We start from the raw sequence: 18715 nt of genomic DNA, 5'->3' as shown, positions 1-18715 counted from the left end.
AAAGAAAGAAAAATGCCAGGCATAATGCCAGGCAATGATTATCGTAAGCATTCTCCATGTATAACCTCATTTGATCACTGTAACATTCCTACAGGTAAGTAGAATTTTGCTCTCAATTTTACAGAAGGGAGAACTGAGCATCGGAGTTTAAATAGCTTTCTAAATGTCACACAAGTAATAACTGCATTTGAACCCATATAGACGGAATAATGTGTGTGTGTAGGTAATTACTATTAATGATTTGGCTTTCTATAAAGATGAGAAATGAGATAATTCCAAGAAAGAAATATAGAGTGCTACAAGGCGATGGATATTATTTTCCATGTGTTCCACTCAATATGCCACATAGGATATCTTTATTCTTTAAGGACAAAAATATTTTGCCAATTTCATGACACTCCTTCGCTTATTATGGATGAGTCAACCACCCACTTATCCTAATGAATCTATTTTTATCTCTGGTCTGAACTGGTTTGACAGTTTACTCATACCACTTCTCCTTGGTTCAAATGAGCAGTGCCAATCTTTCCACTACAGTTGGACGTAAAAGCCTGCTGATTCTTTTTCTTTGTTAGCGATGTATGGAGGTAGCCTTCTAGTTCTCTCCTGTTGATCTGGATCCATCACAGATGCCATGATCACCCCAGAGCTGCGTGATGCGAGGCATGGTAACCGGATATGCAGGAAAAGTGAGTTTCCTTGGGTGACGGAAAATGGAGGGAAAATCAATAAAAAACAAAATATAGGACAGTCTAAAAATGCCGAACTCTTTCCTAAAGGAGGAAAACTCAAGTTTATGAGGTAAGAGGAAGCAGCTCTGTAAAGTAATGCAAGATTGGGGAGAACGTGTGGCGTTTTATATCTGTAAGAGAGTGAGCATAAGCTCGTGACAATGAAAATATTTGGGGTGAATTTTATGGTGTGTGCATTATATGCCAATAAAAAGGGTTTGTTTTTTTTTTAAATGTACTCCTCCAACAGAGAAAAGTTATTTGCCACAGTTTTGCCCAATCCTGTAACGGAGATTGCATTCACTCTCTCAACTAGCACAGACCACGGATGGATTGAAGTAGCTGATGTCTTGCTAAAGTGAGTGAAGATATTTCTAAATGTTTGCACTTGGGTCAGGTGGATTTTCAGAATCATTCAGTGTCCAGTGTCTTTATCGTTTCCCCAACATCATCTGGATAAAAGTTGAGAAAATCTGGAAGATGGCTTGAAGATACTTATTAGGGCTGAAAAGGGCTTTTGAAGTGTAAGGATTGACTGAGCCTAAAAATTATGCTAATTTTAACTGGATTGAAATGCAAACAGGCAAACTAACAAATGACAATGAGGCACAATGAAACGAAACAAAACGCCACCGTTGGCGACAATTGATAGGGTTTCTGTTAGACAACATGAGTGAGCCGTTTTTGCCAAACTACATGATCGGAATAGGAAACCTTTCAAAACTTCATGAAAAAGACAGTGAAGAGAAACAAATCATTTCTGCAGTTTACCGGTATGAATTCCGATAGCAGCTATCCAGCGAGTCTCTTAATAAACAAATCTAGTAATCTTAAAAGTGGAGGAGACTTCAGTAGTCACTTAATAAAACTTCTCACTTCGTGTGACATTTCTAGCTACAACATTTCTAGCAGAAATTTCTACGCCAGAATACTTGTAGCAATAACATCTCTATCTTGCAAAGCGGTCTGTTTCAATTCTGAGCAATTTTAATTAGAAGTGTCTTTAGCAAATGCAATGTATTATTCACTTAAAAGCAGGTCAAAGGCTAAATTTTATTTTGTTTTTTACCGCAATAAAATAAATTCAGTCTTTTCTTTTCAGCATGGCTTTTGAGCACTCATCACGCACACTCGGGAGGCCTGGGTGATTTCTTGAGCACCAGAAAATGTAATAATTGTCCGAAGGCCAGAAGGAAGGAAGCAAAAGCAGAAATCCAAAACTTGCCTTGAACATATTTTCTTTTTTGTAGCCTCACGCTGCTGTATCTCCCAAATGCAAGCCCTGAGCCTTATCACTCTTAGCATTCATGCACACTCATGCACACACACACCGCTCACATGTATAAACTAGCCTTAGATCTCCACAGGGCTTTCTAGAAGTCCCTTATGTTGATTTCCCAAATCTCTGTCTTTCCCCTGCCTCTGAACTTTCCTCAGTTATTTTTTTAAGGGTGGAAGCAGATATCTGCGGATTGCCATTGTCTCATCCACTAAGGAATTTGTTCAAGAATGGATTGCTAACAGAATGACTAATTTTTCTTATCAGATAGAATTTGTGTCCTTATGACACTGAATAATTCCCTTTGATATCATTGAAAACTAACAAAACAGAGGCACCTGGGTGGCTCAGTCAGTTAATCGTCAGATTAACTTGATTACGGCTCAGGTCATGTCTCACGGTTCCTGAGTTGGAGCTCCGAGTTGGGCTCTGCACGGACCCTGTAGAGTCTGCTTGGGATTCCCCACCCGCCCTCTCTCTCAAAATAAATTTAATAAAAAAGAGAGAAAGAAAAATAGTGGGACACGTGGATGGCTTAGCTGGTCAAGCGTCCGACTTCGGCTCAGGTCATGATCTCAAGGTTAGTGAGTTTCAGGTCACTGTGCTGACAACCCAGAGCCTGGAACTTGCTTCAGATTCTGCGTCTCCCTCTCTCTCTGCCCCTCCCCCGCTCACACTTTGTCTCTCTCTCTCTCTCTCTCTCAAAAATAAGCATTAAAAAAGAAAAATAGCACAATAAATGTAAGTGATAAGTAGAAAGTTTAGGGGCGTGGTATACAGAGGAGTCCCAGAAAGAGTGAAGTGTAAAGGGACGGGGTTATTTTTAGCAGTAGCAGAAGAAAAAGTATCATAAGAGAAGAAACCTATGCTCCTCAAATTGGAAAAAGCATGCACAGTGATGAGCAGAAAGATTAAAAGGATGTTTTTGGTAATTTGATAACTGCTACTGAATTTCAAAACATCAAGTACAAAGAGGAAATCTTGGAAGCCTTCAAAGAGAAGGAAAACACGCAAACCGGATGAACCCTAAGAAACCGAAAATCCTCCTCTGGATGGTAAGTTTCTCATCAGCGACAGCAGCTTCGTAAAGAGAATAGTGCAACTTCTTCACGTGCATAAAGGGGTTTTCATTCAGGTTTTTCACTCAGTCTAGCAGATGTTTGGGCAAATTTTCAGATGTAAAAATTTTAAAATGATTGCGACGCGTCTCCCGAAATGAATTCACAGGAAACAAAATCAAACAAGAAAAATACAAAAAGACGTAGGACACAAGAACAATTAAAAAGCCAGAGGACCGAAACCACTAAGTACAAATAAGTGATTTTTTATAGTACTGCAATGACCTCGGATGAAATCATTAATCTCTCTGAGCATCAGTGTCTGCATTTATAAAATAAGGATAATTCATCTTGTCTCACGGACGTTGTTATGAGGAATGAGTCAGGTTTTCCGTGAAGAGTATCTGGTTCATTGCCCGATAAGTATTCAGTGCTTAGGAAAAGGTAACTCTGCGTATATATACACACTTATGCATATTTGGCCTTACACACAGATGGATGAAGCAATACACTGAAATCTTAAGCACTCTCCCATGCTACCTTCATATCCCTGATTATCTTCTAGTTAGTGTTCTTTAACATAGATATGGCACATGTAGAAGGGATGCTCTCCCAACGGCCATGTGAAGCTAACAAAACGACTGTTAATATGTAATTGGCTAGACTCTGAATTCAGAGAAAACATACATTGAAACATAATTCATTGTTAATATGAATTAACAGCCGAAGTTTTGTTTTCCCTCATTCTTGCATGTCCATACCTGGACGAGATTTCTGCAGTTTGCTGTCCTCATCTTCTTCCACTAACCTCATCAGAATCCTTCATATCTTAACTCTTTCCATCGTGCAGCGATAGGAATCTTTCTCCTCTTTACCCTCGTTAAACAGATCTGTGACCATACAAAGCTGACTGATTTATTTGGCCAAATGTATTACATTTTATTTATTTATTTTTTTTGTAACACTGATGTCCAGCGATCTAAAATTCAGAATCATTTTGAAAATTCTGTCAGTGTTTGCTTCCTATATTTTGGATATCTGGTGTCTGGAATGTATATGTTTATAATTTGGTTAGATTGCATTTTATTTATTTTTTTAATTTTTTTTTTAATGTTTATTTATTTGTGAGACAGAGAGAAACAGAGCATGAACAGGGGAAGGTCAGAGAGAGAGGGAGACACAGAATCGGAAATAGGCTCCAGGCTCCGAGCTGTCAGCCCAGAGCCTGACGCGGGGCTCGAACTCACAGACCGTGAGATCATGACCTGAGCCGAAGTCGGACGCTTGACCGACTGAGCCACCCAGGCGCCCCTAGATTGCATTTTAAAATAGTACGCTTGCAAGCTAGCCAGGAACCTTATTATATTAATTCTTCTATTTCCTCTCCTCACAAACCCCATGGATTGGGATTATAATGTAAAAAGATGGCCTTGTCCAAGTACTGCTTTTTTCATAGCCTTTAAGGTTGAATTCTGGACCAGAGAAGCTTTCCTGTGAGGTAGAAACAGAAAGGGGCTGCCGACAGTAGTCTGTTGTGTTTATAACTCACAGTCTTGCACTCCAAGGTCATGAGGTCTCCTCAAATTAAAACATTGGCCTTCAGTCATGATACTATATGAGGTCACTGATGCCTGGAGAACATGTAAAGTAGCTGGGGACCTGAAAAAGGTAACCCCTCTAAAACGCAATAATTCCTAGAATATTCCAAGAAGAAAAATCGAAGAGTTATTATGAGAATTAAAACATAATAAAAACACTCAACAAGATTAGGAAAACCAAGTGGAAATATTAAGTATGGAAATATATTTGAAATAAAGGACATTTTGTAGAGTTAATCTGTAGAATTGATGCCATTAAGAATGAATTAGTCTAAAACACAGTAGAAAAGAAAACGAAATGGAAAATACAAAAGAAAAGCAGAGCGATATGAAATGCAAGTAGAAATGCCAACTCAAGAAAGTAAGAGAAGGAGGATCTGAGAAGGAAAGAGAGATGGAGAGAGAGAGAGACACAGAGAGAGAGAGAGAGAGATGAAATGGAGGATAAATTAAAGAAAGCCAAACACAGAATTATGCGGTGCCTGGATGGCTCAGTTGGTTAAGCATCCATTCGGCTCAGGTCATGATCTCACTGTTTGTAGGTTTGAGCCCCATGTTGGGCTCTGTGCTGACAACTCAGAGCCTAGAGCCTCCTTCAGATTCTGTGTCTCCTTCTCTCTCTGTTCTTCCCCTACTTTCACTGCCTCTGTCTCTCAAAAACATGAATAAAGGTAGGGGCGCCTGGGTGGCGCAGTCAGTTAAGCGTCCGACTTCAGCCAGGTCACGATCTCGCCGTCTGGGAGTTCGAGCCCCGCGTCCGGCTCTGGGCTGATGGCTCTGAGCCTGGAGCCTGTTTCCGATTCTGTGTCTCCCTCTCTCTCTGCCCCTCCCCCGTTCATGCTCTGTCTCTCTCTGTCCCAAAAATAAATAAAAAACGTTGAAAAAAAACAAAAATTAAAAAAAAAAACATGAATAAAGGTTAAAAATAACAAAAGAGAGAGAGCCAAACACAAAATTAAAATTGGTATTAGGGGGTGCCTGGATGGCTCAGGCAGTTAAGCATCTGACTCTTGATTTCAGCTCAGGTCATGATCTTACAGTTCGTGGGCTCAAGCCCACAGTCAGACTCTACACAGACAGCACCGAGCTGCCTGGGATTCTCTCTCTCCCTCCCTCTCTACCCCATCCCCTGCTCTCTCTATCTCTCTCTCACAAATAAATAAACATTTAAAAACCATAAATATGAAAATTTAATGAAATATTTTGAAAATGATTCATCAGTTGTTACAGGTTGAATTCTGCCCCCCACAAACTCATAGGTTGGTGTCCAAACCCCCAGTATCTCAGACTGTGATCTCATTTGGAGATCGAGTCTTTATTAAATTAAAATGAAGTCAGTGGGGGTGGACCCCAATCCATTATGACTGATGTCCTTATTAAAAGGGGAAATTTGGAGATAGACTCACATACAGGGATAATGCCCTATCAACATAGTGATAACTATAAGCCAAAAAAAAAAAAAAAAAAAAAAAAGCCTAGAACAGATCCTTTCCTTATAGCCCCCACAAAGAACCAACCCCACCAACACCTTAGTTTCAGACTTCCAGCCTCCAGAAATGAGACACAATAAATATCTGTTGTTTAAGCCACCCAGTCTGTGGTGCCCCATTAGGGCAGTCCTAACAAAGTGAAATACCCATGCGTTTATCAACTTAGATAACAGAGGATCAATAGATTTGGGGGAGAGAGAAAATGCCAAAACGAAACGTGAAAAAAGAAATAATTAAAGTAAATGTGGAAAGGGCACCTGTGTACCTGGGTTGAGCAACCAACTCTTAAATTCGGCTCAGGTCGTGGTCTCACGGTGCGTGAGATCGAGCCCCGCTTCCGGCCCTCGCTGGCAGCACGGAACGCGCTTGGGATTTTCTCTCTCTGTCGCTGCTCATCCTCCACTTGTGCTCTTTCTCTCTCTTTCTCTCAGAAATAAATAAATAAGCAGTTTTTTAAAAAGACACCTTTCCCCTTTTACTGTGATCATGAAACTGAAGGAAACCAGAATGCGTATCCCCAAATATGTCTCTTTGACATAAAAAATATTCTGCACCGAAAGCAATCAGGAAGCAATGAACACGGGAGAAACTCACCCTACTCCACCTTTTCCACCTAAAGATATAAATTCTGCTTTCACTACACCAATTCTTATTAGCCCCTGGAAAGCAAACCGTACTCCATTAGCTTCCCACAGAGTGCCACCTTTGGAAGAAGACTAAACCTGCTTTTCCTTCTGCTGTTACTTCTCTCCAAAAGTATTGGTCATTGTGGAAGATGCTAAGTAGGCTGGCTTTCTAAAATCCCCTTGGATTTCCTCTTCGTTTTGGCTTCTCCCATGTGATGGGTCAGTACCTTGTTTTTCCCTTATTAATCTTTTTGTTGAAAAGCCCAGCCGAGGGGTGCCTGGGTGGCTCAGTGGGTGAAACCTCCGAGCCTGGAGACTGCTGCCGATTCTGTGTCCCCTTCTCTCTCTGCCCCGCCCCCACGTGTGCTCTGGCTCTCTCTGTCTCTCAAAAATAAATAAATGTAAAAAAAATTTTTTTAATACAAATAAAATAAATAAATAAATAGCTTTCATTCTTTTTATGCCACTGTTTTCCAGAGTGGCTGTGCCAGCTTGCATTCCCGCCAGCCCCGTAAGAAGGGTCCCCGTCTTCTGCATCCTCACCAACACCTGCGGTTTCCTGTGTTATTCATTTTAGCACGTTCTGACAGAGTGAGGTGATATCTCATTGCAGTTTTGATTTGCATTCCCCTGGGGATCAGTGATGTTGAGCATCTTTTCATGTGTCCGTTTGCCATCTGGACGTCTTCTTTGGGAAATTGTCTATTCATGTCTTCTGTCCATTTTTAAAATGGATTATTAGGGGTTTTTTTGGAGGGGAGGTTGAGTTATATAAGTTCTTTATATATTTTGGAAGCATTTAGTCTACTTACATTCAAAATAATTGTTGATAGATATGTATTTATTGCCATTTTATTACTTGTTTTGTAATTGTTTCTAGAGATTTTTTCTGATCCTTTCTTTTGTCACTGTTGGTCTCTCCTTTGCATTTAAAGAGTCCGCTTTAGTATTTCTTGCAGGGCTGGTTTGTGGTCTTGAACTCCTTTAGTTTTTGTGTATCTGGGAAATCCTTATCTCTCCTATTCCAAATGATAGCCTTGCTGGATAGAGTATTCTTGGCTGCAGATTTTTCCTAGTCAGCATGTGGAACGTATCATGTCCTTCCTTTCTGGCTTCCAAGTTTCTCCTGGAGAGATCTGAATCTAGCCTTAAGGTTCTTCCCTTGTAAGTTAAGGACTTCTTTTGTCTTGGTGCTTTTAAGATTTTTTCTTTACCCTGTATTTTGCAAGTTTAATTACAATGGGCTTTGTTGTTGGCCTGCTTTTGTTAGTTTTGATGGGATTTCTCTGTGCCTCCTAGATCTTGATGTCTGTTTCCTTCCCCAGATTAAGGAAGTTTTTAGCTGTTATCTCTTCAAATAAGTTTTATGCCATCTGTTCTCTCTTCTCTGGGACTCCTATAATACAAATGATATTACTTTTGATGGAGTCACTGAGTTGCCTAAGTCTATTCTCATTTTCCATAATTCTCTTTCTCGCTATTGTTCAACTTCATTATTTTCCATTATTTTGTCTTCTGGGTCACTAATTCAGTCCTCTGCTTCTTCCAGCCTGCTGTTCATTGAATCAAGCCTGTGTCCAATCTTGCGTATTGCACTCTTCATCTCTGATACTTTTTTGACTCTTTGATTTCTGTGGCAAGGGTCCTACTGATGTCTTCCTTTTTTTTTTTCTTCTCAAATCCAGTTGAATATTGTTATAGTTGTTGCTTTAAATCCTGTATCAAGCATGTTACTTATATCTGTTTCACTTAGATGTCTGGCAGTGGCCTTACCTTGTTCTTTCATTTGGCATTTTGTCTAAGTCTCTGCTTTCTTCTTTGTGTTCGAAAAGCCAGTCATGTCTCCTGCTCCTCAAAGTAGTGGCTTTATGAAGAAGGAGTCATGTAATGTCCAGGGCCTGATGCTTCAGGGAGGATCCCTGGTTTGTGCCGCATGTGCTCTGCTGTTGTGTTTTGCAGGGGCTCTCCTTGCCTACTGTGGGCAGTGTTTGGTCCCTGGCCTGAATGTGTTGAGTTTTAACTATGTGTGCTCTAGTCTGCTGTGAAATGAGACCTGTCACCACCCGCACCAGAACGGAGGCCCTGCAGAACTCTCTGGTCAGGAGGTGTGGTCTGGGCAGGCATTTGTGCTCATCTTCTATAGGAGGGGACCAGTGCCCTGGGACTGATGCAAGCATGACTAGGAAGGGCAGTCCTGCCAGAGTTCAGGGGTGTGGGACTTGATGTAAATAAGTCAGGCGGACAACGTTGGCATTGCATTGTTTCTTGCAGATGGCTCTGTCTTTATGCTGAGGGGCTGGGGGTGTGGGGAGGGGCACACACCAGCATCTTTGTTCCTATGAATGTTGACTCTCAGTAATGAGTTCTGAGAGTGTAAATAATCTCCCCTTTGTGTGCCCCGGCATTCTTGCAATCACAGTTTCAACATTGTCTTCCTCCAGATTGTCTGCCTGCCTTGTCTCCAGGAGCAGCGCAGTGCCCTCAAGGCTCTATTCCCACCAAGCCTCCCGACCTGTAAAAACCCAGGCTTTAAGCCCCACTGGTTGCAAGAACTGATGAAATTCAGCCCCTCTCATTTTCCAAGCCAATGTCTTTGGAGAGATGTTCTCCTTGTGCATTCTCCTATGTGCTCCCCTCTCTCTCCCTCCCTTTCCTGTGACCAGTACCCCCTCCCCTCCATAGCACCCTCCATCTATTTCTCCCTTAAAACATGTCTTCCCACCTTCTTCAATGTGGCCTCTTCTCTCGCTTTACTTGTGGAGTTTGTTTTGTCAGTCTTCAGGTCAACTTCTAAGGTATTTAGGACAATTTGACAGTTTTCTTTTTTAAACTTTTTTTTTTAATTTTTTTTAACGTTTATTTATTTTTGAGACAGAGAGAAACAGAGCATGAATGGGGGAGGGTCAGAGAGAGGAAGACACAGAATCTGAAACAGGCTCCAGGCTCTGAGCTGTCAGCACAGAGCCCGACGCGGGGCTCGAACTCACGGACCGTGAGATCATGACCTGAGCCAAAGTCGGCCACTTAACCGACTGAGCCACCCAGGCGCCCCTAATTTGACAGTTTTCTAGTTGTGCTTGTGAAATGAGAGGAGCCTGTGGCTCTCCCACTTCTGCCAGGATCTTCCTGACTCTCCAAATCCTTTTTCCTGATATTTAAATGCATGTGAGTGAAAAACATTCTTTCCAGATTGTTTCTACATTTGCTAAGTAAGTGTCAGAGAAGATCACTACTAAAAGTATTACTGTTTGTTTTAATCTCTTAACATTTCCATGAATGCCAAGTCGCCTCTCTAATTCATTCTGCTCACCACAAATTACTGCTTTTATCTTGACATTTCCTTGCTTAAATGCATTAAATTTCTCCCTACTGCTTACAGAATAAATAAAAACATTTATCTTAATTTTTCTACTGTCATATGATCCTATGACTTTCCTTTCTCCCCTATCTTTGATTTTGTTGATTTATGTTGTCTTTTATAGCCACTTGTCTGATCATAGCCCTTTTGTTGAACCTTGGACTTTCTTGATTACCATCCACCATTCACACTATTTCTACCTTTTGAAATAACCTTGCATTTCCTCCCTCCTTCCACCAAGTCTAAGTGATCTCTCCACTGCTGATGCCCCATCTGAACAGCTACAGCGGTCATTGGTACTTCTCTTCTTTGCACTTCATAAGGTCATTGTATCCTTTATTACTTTAAGATGTAGATGCTTTTAATGAGAGTTTTTAAATTGATTATTATAAAGAGGGATAAACGAAAATAAATATTCAGGCTAGGTTTCTCTGGACATTTTACAATAGACATTTATTTGTTTTGCAGTTCACAAATTGAAAAAAGGCTGGATGTTACACCTTTGTATGTATCTCTCGCTCATACTGACCATTGCCATACTAGGTGAGTAGCTTAGCTCATAAATTGTCTATGCTTCTCCATGCACAGTAGGGCCAAACATATCTCAGACTTAATCTTGGATTTCTCAGTCCTGGAGTAATAAAAAGGTCTTGTAGAGACAAGTCCTCAGATTCCTACCAGTTTGGCAGGTTTTACCACATTCCTTGCCTTTCTCAAAAATGCTCTTGGGGCACTTGGGTGGCTCAGTTAGCTAAGCATCCGACTCTTGGTTTGGGCTCAGGTCATGATCTCATGGTCATGAGACTGAGCCCCACACCAGGCTCGGCTTTGACAGCCTGGAGCCTGTTTGGGATTCTCTCTTTCCATCTCTCTCTCTCTCCCTCTCCCCTCCTCTCAAAATAAAGAAACTTAAAAAAAATACTGTTGAATCTTTTCTTCGTGCTACCCATTCTGATTAGGAGAGGTGATATTCCATTGTGGTTTTGATTTACATTTCCCTGATGATTAGTGATGTTGAGCATTTTGTCACATGTCAGTTAGCCATCTGCACATCTTCCCTGGAAAAAATGTCTATTTAGGTCCCCTGTTTATTTTTAAATTGGATTATTTGGCTTTTTTTGGTGTTATGAGTTATTCCTATATTTTGGATATTAAATCCTTATTGGATATATCATTTGTAAGTGAATAAATAAAGAAGACGTGGCGTATATACATAATGGGATATTATTCAGCCATAAAAAGAATGAAATCTCCCCATGATGACGAGAAGGATGGACTTAGAGGGTATTATGAGAAGTGAAGGAGGCCAGAGAAAGACAAATACCGTATTATTTCACTTATATGCAGAATCTAAAAAATAAAATAAGCAAACAAAAACAGACACAAACTCAAAAAATACAGAGAACAGCCTAGTGGTTGCTTGCCAGATGGAGGGAGTTTGAGGAATGAGCAAAATAGATGAAGGGTATTAAGAGGTACAGACTTCTTAGTTATAAAATAAATAATCATGCAGATTAAAAGTACAGCATAGGGAATATAGTGAAGAATATCATAATAACTTGGAAGGTGACCAATGATAACTGCATTTTTCACACTGAGCATTTTCTAATGTATAAAACTGTCAGATCACTATGTTGTACACCTGAAACTAATATATGACTATACCTTAGCTAAAAAAGTGAATTAAAAAAAATTAAATAGGGTCACCTGGCTGGCTCAGTCAATAGAGCATGGGACTCTTAATCTCAGGGTTATGAATTTGAGCTCCATGTTGGGTGTAGAGATCACTTAAGAAAAAACAAAAAAAAACTAAATATTCTAAATATCACAATACAGTCATCTTAATCTCAAAATACAGTCATCGTCTTGAATTATAGTTCTTAGTCTTTTTTTTTTTTTAACGTTTTATTTATTTTTGAGACAGAGAGAGACAGAGCATGAACGGGGGAGGGGCAGAGAGAGAGGGAGACACAGAATCGGAAGCAGGCTCCAGGCTCTGAGCCATCAGCCCAGAGCCCGAGAAGGGCTCGAACTCACAGACCGCCAGATCATGACCTGAGCCGAAGTTGGACGCCCAACCGACTGAGCCACCCAGGCGCCCCTAGTTCTTAGTCTTTGAGTAAGATAATTATAAATTTTCAAATGACCACCAGATAACAACACCAATAGTCATGTTTTTTTTCCAATGTTTGTTTGTTTGTTTTTTATTTTTTTAAATTTACATCCAAATTAGTTAGCATATAGTGCAACCGTGATTTCAGGAGTAGATTCCTCAGTGCCCCTTACCCATTTAGCCCATCCCGCCTCCCACAACCCCTCCAGCAGCCCTCAGTTTGTTCTCCATATTTATGAGTCTCTTCTGTTTTGTCCCCCTCCCTGTTTTTATATTATTTTCATTTCCCTTCCCTTCTGTTCACCTGTTTTGTCTCTTAAAGTCCTCATAATAGTCATGTTTTTTAACTGAGAGTACTTTGTGCAAGTTAAAGAACCAATATTAGTGACACCTGGGTGGCTCAGTCAGATGAACGTCTGACTTTTTGGTTTCTGCTCAGGTCATGATCTCACAGTTTCATGAGTTTGAGCTCTGCATTGGGTTCTGCACTGACATTGTGGTCCATGCTTGGGATCCTCTCTCTTCCTCTCTCTCTGCCCCTTCCCCACTCATTCTTTCTCTCTCTCAAAATTTTTTGTTTAAAAAAGAACCAATATTACATACACTATACTTATTATTTTTATTTAATTCTCACAAGGCCATGACATAAGTATAATTATGAAATCCATTTACAGGCACAGAAATAGAAGCCAGAGTGAATAAGCTGCCTCTCACAAATGACAAATTGCAGAGCCAGAATGGAGACTCTTGTCTGTCTGGTTCTAATTCCTGATATTTTAACCACCAGGCAATATTGTCTTTAGAACTTCAATATTTCTTTGCTCTGATTTCTTTTGGATCAAGATTAAGTTATATTACTAACAGTTGTTCTAGGAAACATTTATGATGTAAAAAAAAAAACGTCATAATGGCACAAGTGATTTGTTGCAAGATTTTCTCTGTTGGAGTAGCTTTGTGAAAATGAAGATTTTCACAATTTTCTTCTGGACACTGTTGGTTCATTTTGTGAAAATAAGTCAAAGGTAGACTTTTAAATTCCTGAGCAGTGACTTAATAGTGTCAGAACTTGATTTTCCATTGTATGCTTTGCTTAATACAGCACTTAATTTAGGACTTAAGTTAAAGTAACACTTAGCACCCTTGGGGCATCTGGTTGGCTCAGTTTGTTGGGCATTCAACTCTTGATTTTGTCTGAGGTCATGATCCCAGGGTCATGGGATCAAGCCCTGCATTGGACTCTGCTGATTGTGGGGCCTGCTTAAGTTTCTCTCTGTCTCCCTCTGTCCCTCTCCCCTGCTCACACTTTCTCTCTCTCTAAAATAAAAACATAAAAAAAACAGTAACACTTAGCACTCTTTATTCTTGTTTTCTTTGTCAGTCACAAGAGTACTGACATTCTTTTTTTGTATAGCTTTCTGTCACTATTAGAGTCCTGGGAATGCAATGTTACTGGTATTTAATTATCTGACAGTTAATATATTTATAGAGAAGTGTTTTTATAAGAAGTCTTTACATTCATTCATTAATTGATTATTTAAAAAAATTAAAACACAATATATTTCATTACCTATCTGTGGTAGCCTGAATCTGCCTCTAAGTATTACCAAAACAAAACAAAAAAAAAATTCATGGCAAAGTGAGGAGAGAAGGCTTTGGATTTGGCCTGACATTTAAACATTTACTTGGTTCTTTGCCAGTTACATTAACTTATTCAAACATTTGGAGGGCAGGGACTTTATCCTTTTCTGATTACTCATCACTTACCTGAAACCTTGAAACATAAAATTCTCAAAACATTCTGTACAGAAATAAATTCACCATTATTCCAGCTTCTTTGGCACTGAATATTGGTGAAGGAGAAAAAATTTTTACTAACTCATATGTCAGTGATTTGTTGTCATTTATGGTGAGTTTTACTTCCCTGTCTTGGATGTCCTTTTATGTCTAGGACCATTCATTTCTGTAAGGGAAGACAAGCCTTCCTTTATTACCCTGGTCCGTGAGACCAAAATGGTATTCGTGTCTCTAGGTCTCTGTCAAGTGCTAAATTTTGTGCATTATTTTGGGAGGACGTCAATATAGACTATGAGAGGCTGGTAGTTCCATTCTTCAGAGTAGAAGCCAGGGAAATCAGATGAACTATGGACTGCTCAACCCTTGAATGGTTTTCTTTACAGACAGCAAGGACTGAATTCATCCATCATTCCATGAGTGAATTTAATTTTAGAGACTGCAAACTGTGGGGGTAAAAGTGAAACTGATTCATCAGAATGAATAGAAACTCTCTTTAACTTATTTTTTGATTCTTTCTTTCTTTCTTTCTTTCTTTCTTTCTTTTTTGTAGCAACAAAACTTTCAAAGCGTTCCCAAACTATGGCATGTGAGGACGAATGGATTGGATTAAGAAAAAAGTGTTTCTATTTTTCCAGTGATACCAAAAATTGGACAGCCAGCAAAAGATTCTGCAGTTCACAGGGATCAGAACTTGCTCATATTGATACACAAGAGGATATGGTAAGAAAAGGAGAAATTTCTCAATCGTTTCAGTGCTTAAGTGTTACTAAGAGAGAATTAAAATGATAAAAGTGAATACTCTATGATGATATATACCAGACAGTGTTCTAAGCACCATAACTATAAAAACTCATGCGATCTTCAATCCTGGTCTATGAAGTAAATACGTACGTACCCCTATTTTAAAGATGAAGAAAGTGAGGCACAGAGCTGTTGTGTAACATAGCCTTTGTCACAGAGCCATAACTTGGTCAACTGGGATTTGAACCCACACAAATTAGCTAGTCAATGCTAGGTCCTTAATCACAATGCATATTGTTTATATAGCTAAATGTCTTTATTTAATGTTTTTAGATTATCAAATAGATTGTTTTAATACTTTTACATTTTGATTCTGCCAAGAATAGCCTGGAAAAATTAAAACAAATAAAAAAGATATGGCTCTTGGAATTGAGGATAAGGATCTGAAGGAAATAGCATAGTTTGAAGAAAATGAGACAATGAATAGAAGTGAAAGAGGGCAAAGGAAGGGAAACTTGAGCTACAGGAGCACCGAGTGAGGGAAAGGGTTTGTTTATAAAGAAAGTTGACTAATGGGTTTGTGGTCCAATACCAAGGAGCCAAGAGAAGAGAAACTAAATCCATCACTCAATATATTTTGTTGCAATAAATCATATTCATCCAGAAGTTTGTCTGATTTCTGATTATGTGAGAAAGCATACAATAGCAATAATATTCTCGTTCTGGTATCTACTCAAAGGATAGTTGACCCTTGAACAACACAGGTTTGAACTATACAGGTCCACTTACATGCAAATTATTTTCAGTCATTACAGTAGGGCACTGAAAGTGTATTTTCTCTTCCTTATGATTTTTTAGAAAACAGTTCCTTTCTTTAGTTTGTATTAAAAAAATTACATAATATATATAACATACGAAATGTGTCAGTTGTTTCCACTAGCAGCAAGACTTTCTGTCAAAGGTAGGCCATTAGCAGTTAAGTTTGGGGGGAATCAAGAGTTATACTTGGGGGTGCCTGGGTGGCTCAGTCGGTTGAGCAACAGTCTCTTGATTTCAGCTCAGGTCATGATCCCAGGGTCATGAGATCAAGCCATGCATTGGGCTCTGTGCTGAACATAGAGCCTGCTTAAGATTCTCTCTCTTTCTCTCTCTCCCTCTGGCCCTCCCCTGCTCATGCTCTATCTCTAAAATTAAACAAATACATACATAAAAAAATAAAATTGAAAAAAGAGTTACACTTGGATTCTCAAGTGCATGGTGCTGTTGTTCAAGGATCAACTGTGTTTATGTTTATGACTGAGTTTTCCCATTTTAACAGTACTTATACTCTCCATTAAACTCTTTCCCCCTGAAATCCCTCCTCTAGTTTTTGAGAAAGGACCTGTGGACAAAACAAAATAGAAGCATTAGTTCTCTGTCATCCTTACAGAACATTCTGTGCCGGTTCCTACAGAAAGTGCTCACCTCCCAATTTTGTTATCCAAACAGACATAGCATCATATCAGTTTATGGTCTTTGTCATTCACTCTGGAGCTAAAACGTACTGGTGGTCTATGCATTCAAACTTGAAAGAAAGGAATTAAAAAATATGTTTTCCTCTTCAATAATGAGAAATAGAAATCACCCCTAAAGATGACCCAAGAGAGTGTAGCTCAGAAGATTTCAATGACTTGGTGGAAGTCACTCTATTGCTTACAAACATTTAGGAAGTACAAGAGCAAAGTGAAAATCTTGCTGATAAAACTAACCTCAATATCCCTACCTGTTGCTATAGAAGCAGGAGGGCATGTAGATTAGGAGGCCAATCATGAAAGATGGGATAGTGGGGGTGAGAAGCATGTTCAGCAATATGCTCGAAAATATTCAGCAGCAGATAATGCCCTGACTTTTCGTGAAAGGATTTTTTGAGGAAGCACGCAGGAACTTCTATGCACTGGATCGGATTGAACAGAAAACAAGGAGAGTCTTGGAAGTGGACCAATGGCACCATATTCAATCCTTGGTGAGTTTCCAATTTAGTAGGAAAGGTTTTATGGCGGTGTTGTATACAAATTTAGATCATTTTAAGTTGTATTATTACAAAGAAATCTTTCTATTTGTTACGTGCAACTGCCTTCGTTAGTGTCCACCCTGTAACATGTGCCCTTTCACAATGAAACATACCTTAGAACAATCCATATCTCTTCCGCCTTGTTAAATGACACACAGTGAGGGGGGCCTGGTGGCTCATTAGCTAAACGTCCAACTTTGGCTCGGGTCATGATCTCATGGTTTGTGGTTTGAGCCTCCCGTTGGGCTCTGTGCTGACAGGTCAGAGCTGGGAGCCTGCTAAGGATTCTGTGTCTCCTTCTCTCTCTGCTCCTCCCCTGCTCATTTTCTATCTCTCTCTATCTGAAAAATAAATAAACATTAAAAAGTAAATAAATAAATAAATGACACAGTGAATTTTTTTGTTATTTTATTTTATTTTACTTGTATTGCCAGAGTCTTGCTAATAAACACTTCTCTTGATAATGCAAATTCAACTCATTTGCAAATTCTATTTTTTTTTAACGTTTATTTATTTTTGAGACAGAGAGAGACAGAGCATGAACGGGGGAGGGTCAGAGAGAGGGAGACACAGAATCTGAAACAGGCTCCAGGCTCTGAGCTGTCAGCACAGAGCCCGACGCGGGGCTTGAACTCACGAACCGTGAGATCATGACCTGCGCTGAAGCGAGATGCTCAACCGACTGAGCCACCCAGGTGCCCCAGCTCGTTTGCAAATTCTAAACCAAACCACAGGTATCACTTGCACCTTTTGAGAACTAATTGTATTTATACAAGATCTCTTTGTTTTAAAGAATTAGTGATCACATAGTTGTCTTTAACTTTCCATATGCCCATCATAAACAATATTATTTAGTTGGGTAACCATTATCGAGTGAATGCTGCTTTCTCACTTATGTACTATTGCCCCTGGAAACAAGGGCTGTGTGACTCTTCTCTTGTAGCCATGTACTCCTGCCTTAGCATTTCATTAAGTTCTAGATAAACAATGGAATGAATTAAACAAATACTAAAATATGTGAGATGTGACAAATTACACTTACTACAGAAAATGGAAAAATCGATCATCAGCAGAGCAAATTAATAGAAACGATTGCAATTAGTCTCTTTGGGTTCTATCTCAGTATGTGTCAAACGCATCAAATGAATATAAAACTTATTCCTTACCTTCAAAAAGGAACATCAGCTAAAAACATGCCAAGAAAATGCTTTAAAAAAAACTTCTAGAGATCTTTGGATTTAGCGAACACAGTCTCTCCTGATAGATGGATAGAAATAGATATAGATAGATAAATACAGATAGATATAGATATGGATATAGATATAGATGATATAGATATAGATATATAAATGATATAGATACAGATAGATAAATGTAGGTAGATATAGACTTATATCTACATCTACGGCTTATCCATGTCTATCTATATCTATATGTATATCTGCCTTTCTACTTATTATCTTAAATAAGGTTACAGTTTATACTAATAATCATAATAATTAAGTATCTACCTTCAGTCTTCTATTCCTTTAATGTAGCAGATATTTTTGTACAGCATATAGTGATGGGTGAGTACAGAGCTGAATGTTTTGTCTAAAATGTCCCGGATCACTGGAATCTTAATTTGATTTTTGATTACAGCTATCAGTGGTTCCCAAACTAATTGTAATTATTCCTTTTCAGGTTTGAAATTAGTGGGAATGGTTCCTTTGCATTTCTGAATGCTGACGGAGTCCGTAGTTCCAGGGGATTTATTGATATCAAGTGGATTTGCAGCAAACCTAAGTTTTAATAGAGTAAAGAACTGAAAAATGGCTGTGGTACATCTAATGGCTATTCCGTGGATTAGGAGATTATAGGGAATGCATTGCAAAGCA

At 39.2% G+C, this 18715-nt stretch overlaps 1 protein-coding gene across 3 annotated transcripts; it reads left to right on the top strand.

Moving 5' to 3' along the window:
• On the top strand, positions 1–18715 carry CLEC2A (C-type lectin domain family 2 member A). 3 transcript variants are annotated; one of them, XM_027052748.2, is made up of 5 exons: positions 1–689; positions 10609–10683; positions 14598–14767; positions 16687–16790; positions 18522–18715. In XM_027052748.2, the coding sequence occupies exons 1-5, from the start codon at positions 635–637 to the stop codon at positions 18628–18630; spliced, it is 513 nt and encodes a 170-aa protein (XP_026908549.1). In that variant the 5' UTR covers positions 1–634; the 3' UTR covers positions 18631–18715. The 3 variants fall into 3 exon arrangements, with proteins under 3 accessions (XP_026908549.1, XP_026908550.1, XP_026908551.1); XM_027052750.2 differs by lacking the exon at positions 1–689 and adding an exon at positions 994–3065; XM_027052749.2 differs by lacking the exon at positions 10609–10683.

The sequence above is a fragment of the Acinonyx jubatus genome, chromosome B4 (genome assembly GCF_027475565.1).
Source record: "Acinonyx jubatus isolate Ajub_Pintada_27869175 chromosome B4, VMU_Ajub_asm_v1.0, whole genome shotgun sequence".
Taxonomy (NCBI): domain Eukaryota; kingdom Metazoa; phylum Chordata; class Mammalia; order Carnivora; family Felidae; genus Acinonyx; species Acinonyx jubatus.
The sequence above is the reverse complement of the archived record's forward strand: the minus strand, read 5'-3'. Positions and strand labels throughout refer to the sequence as shown.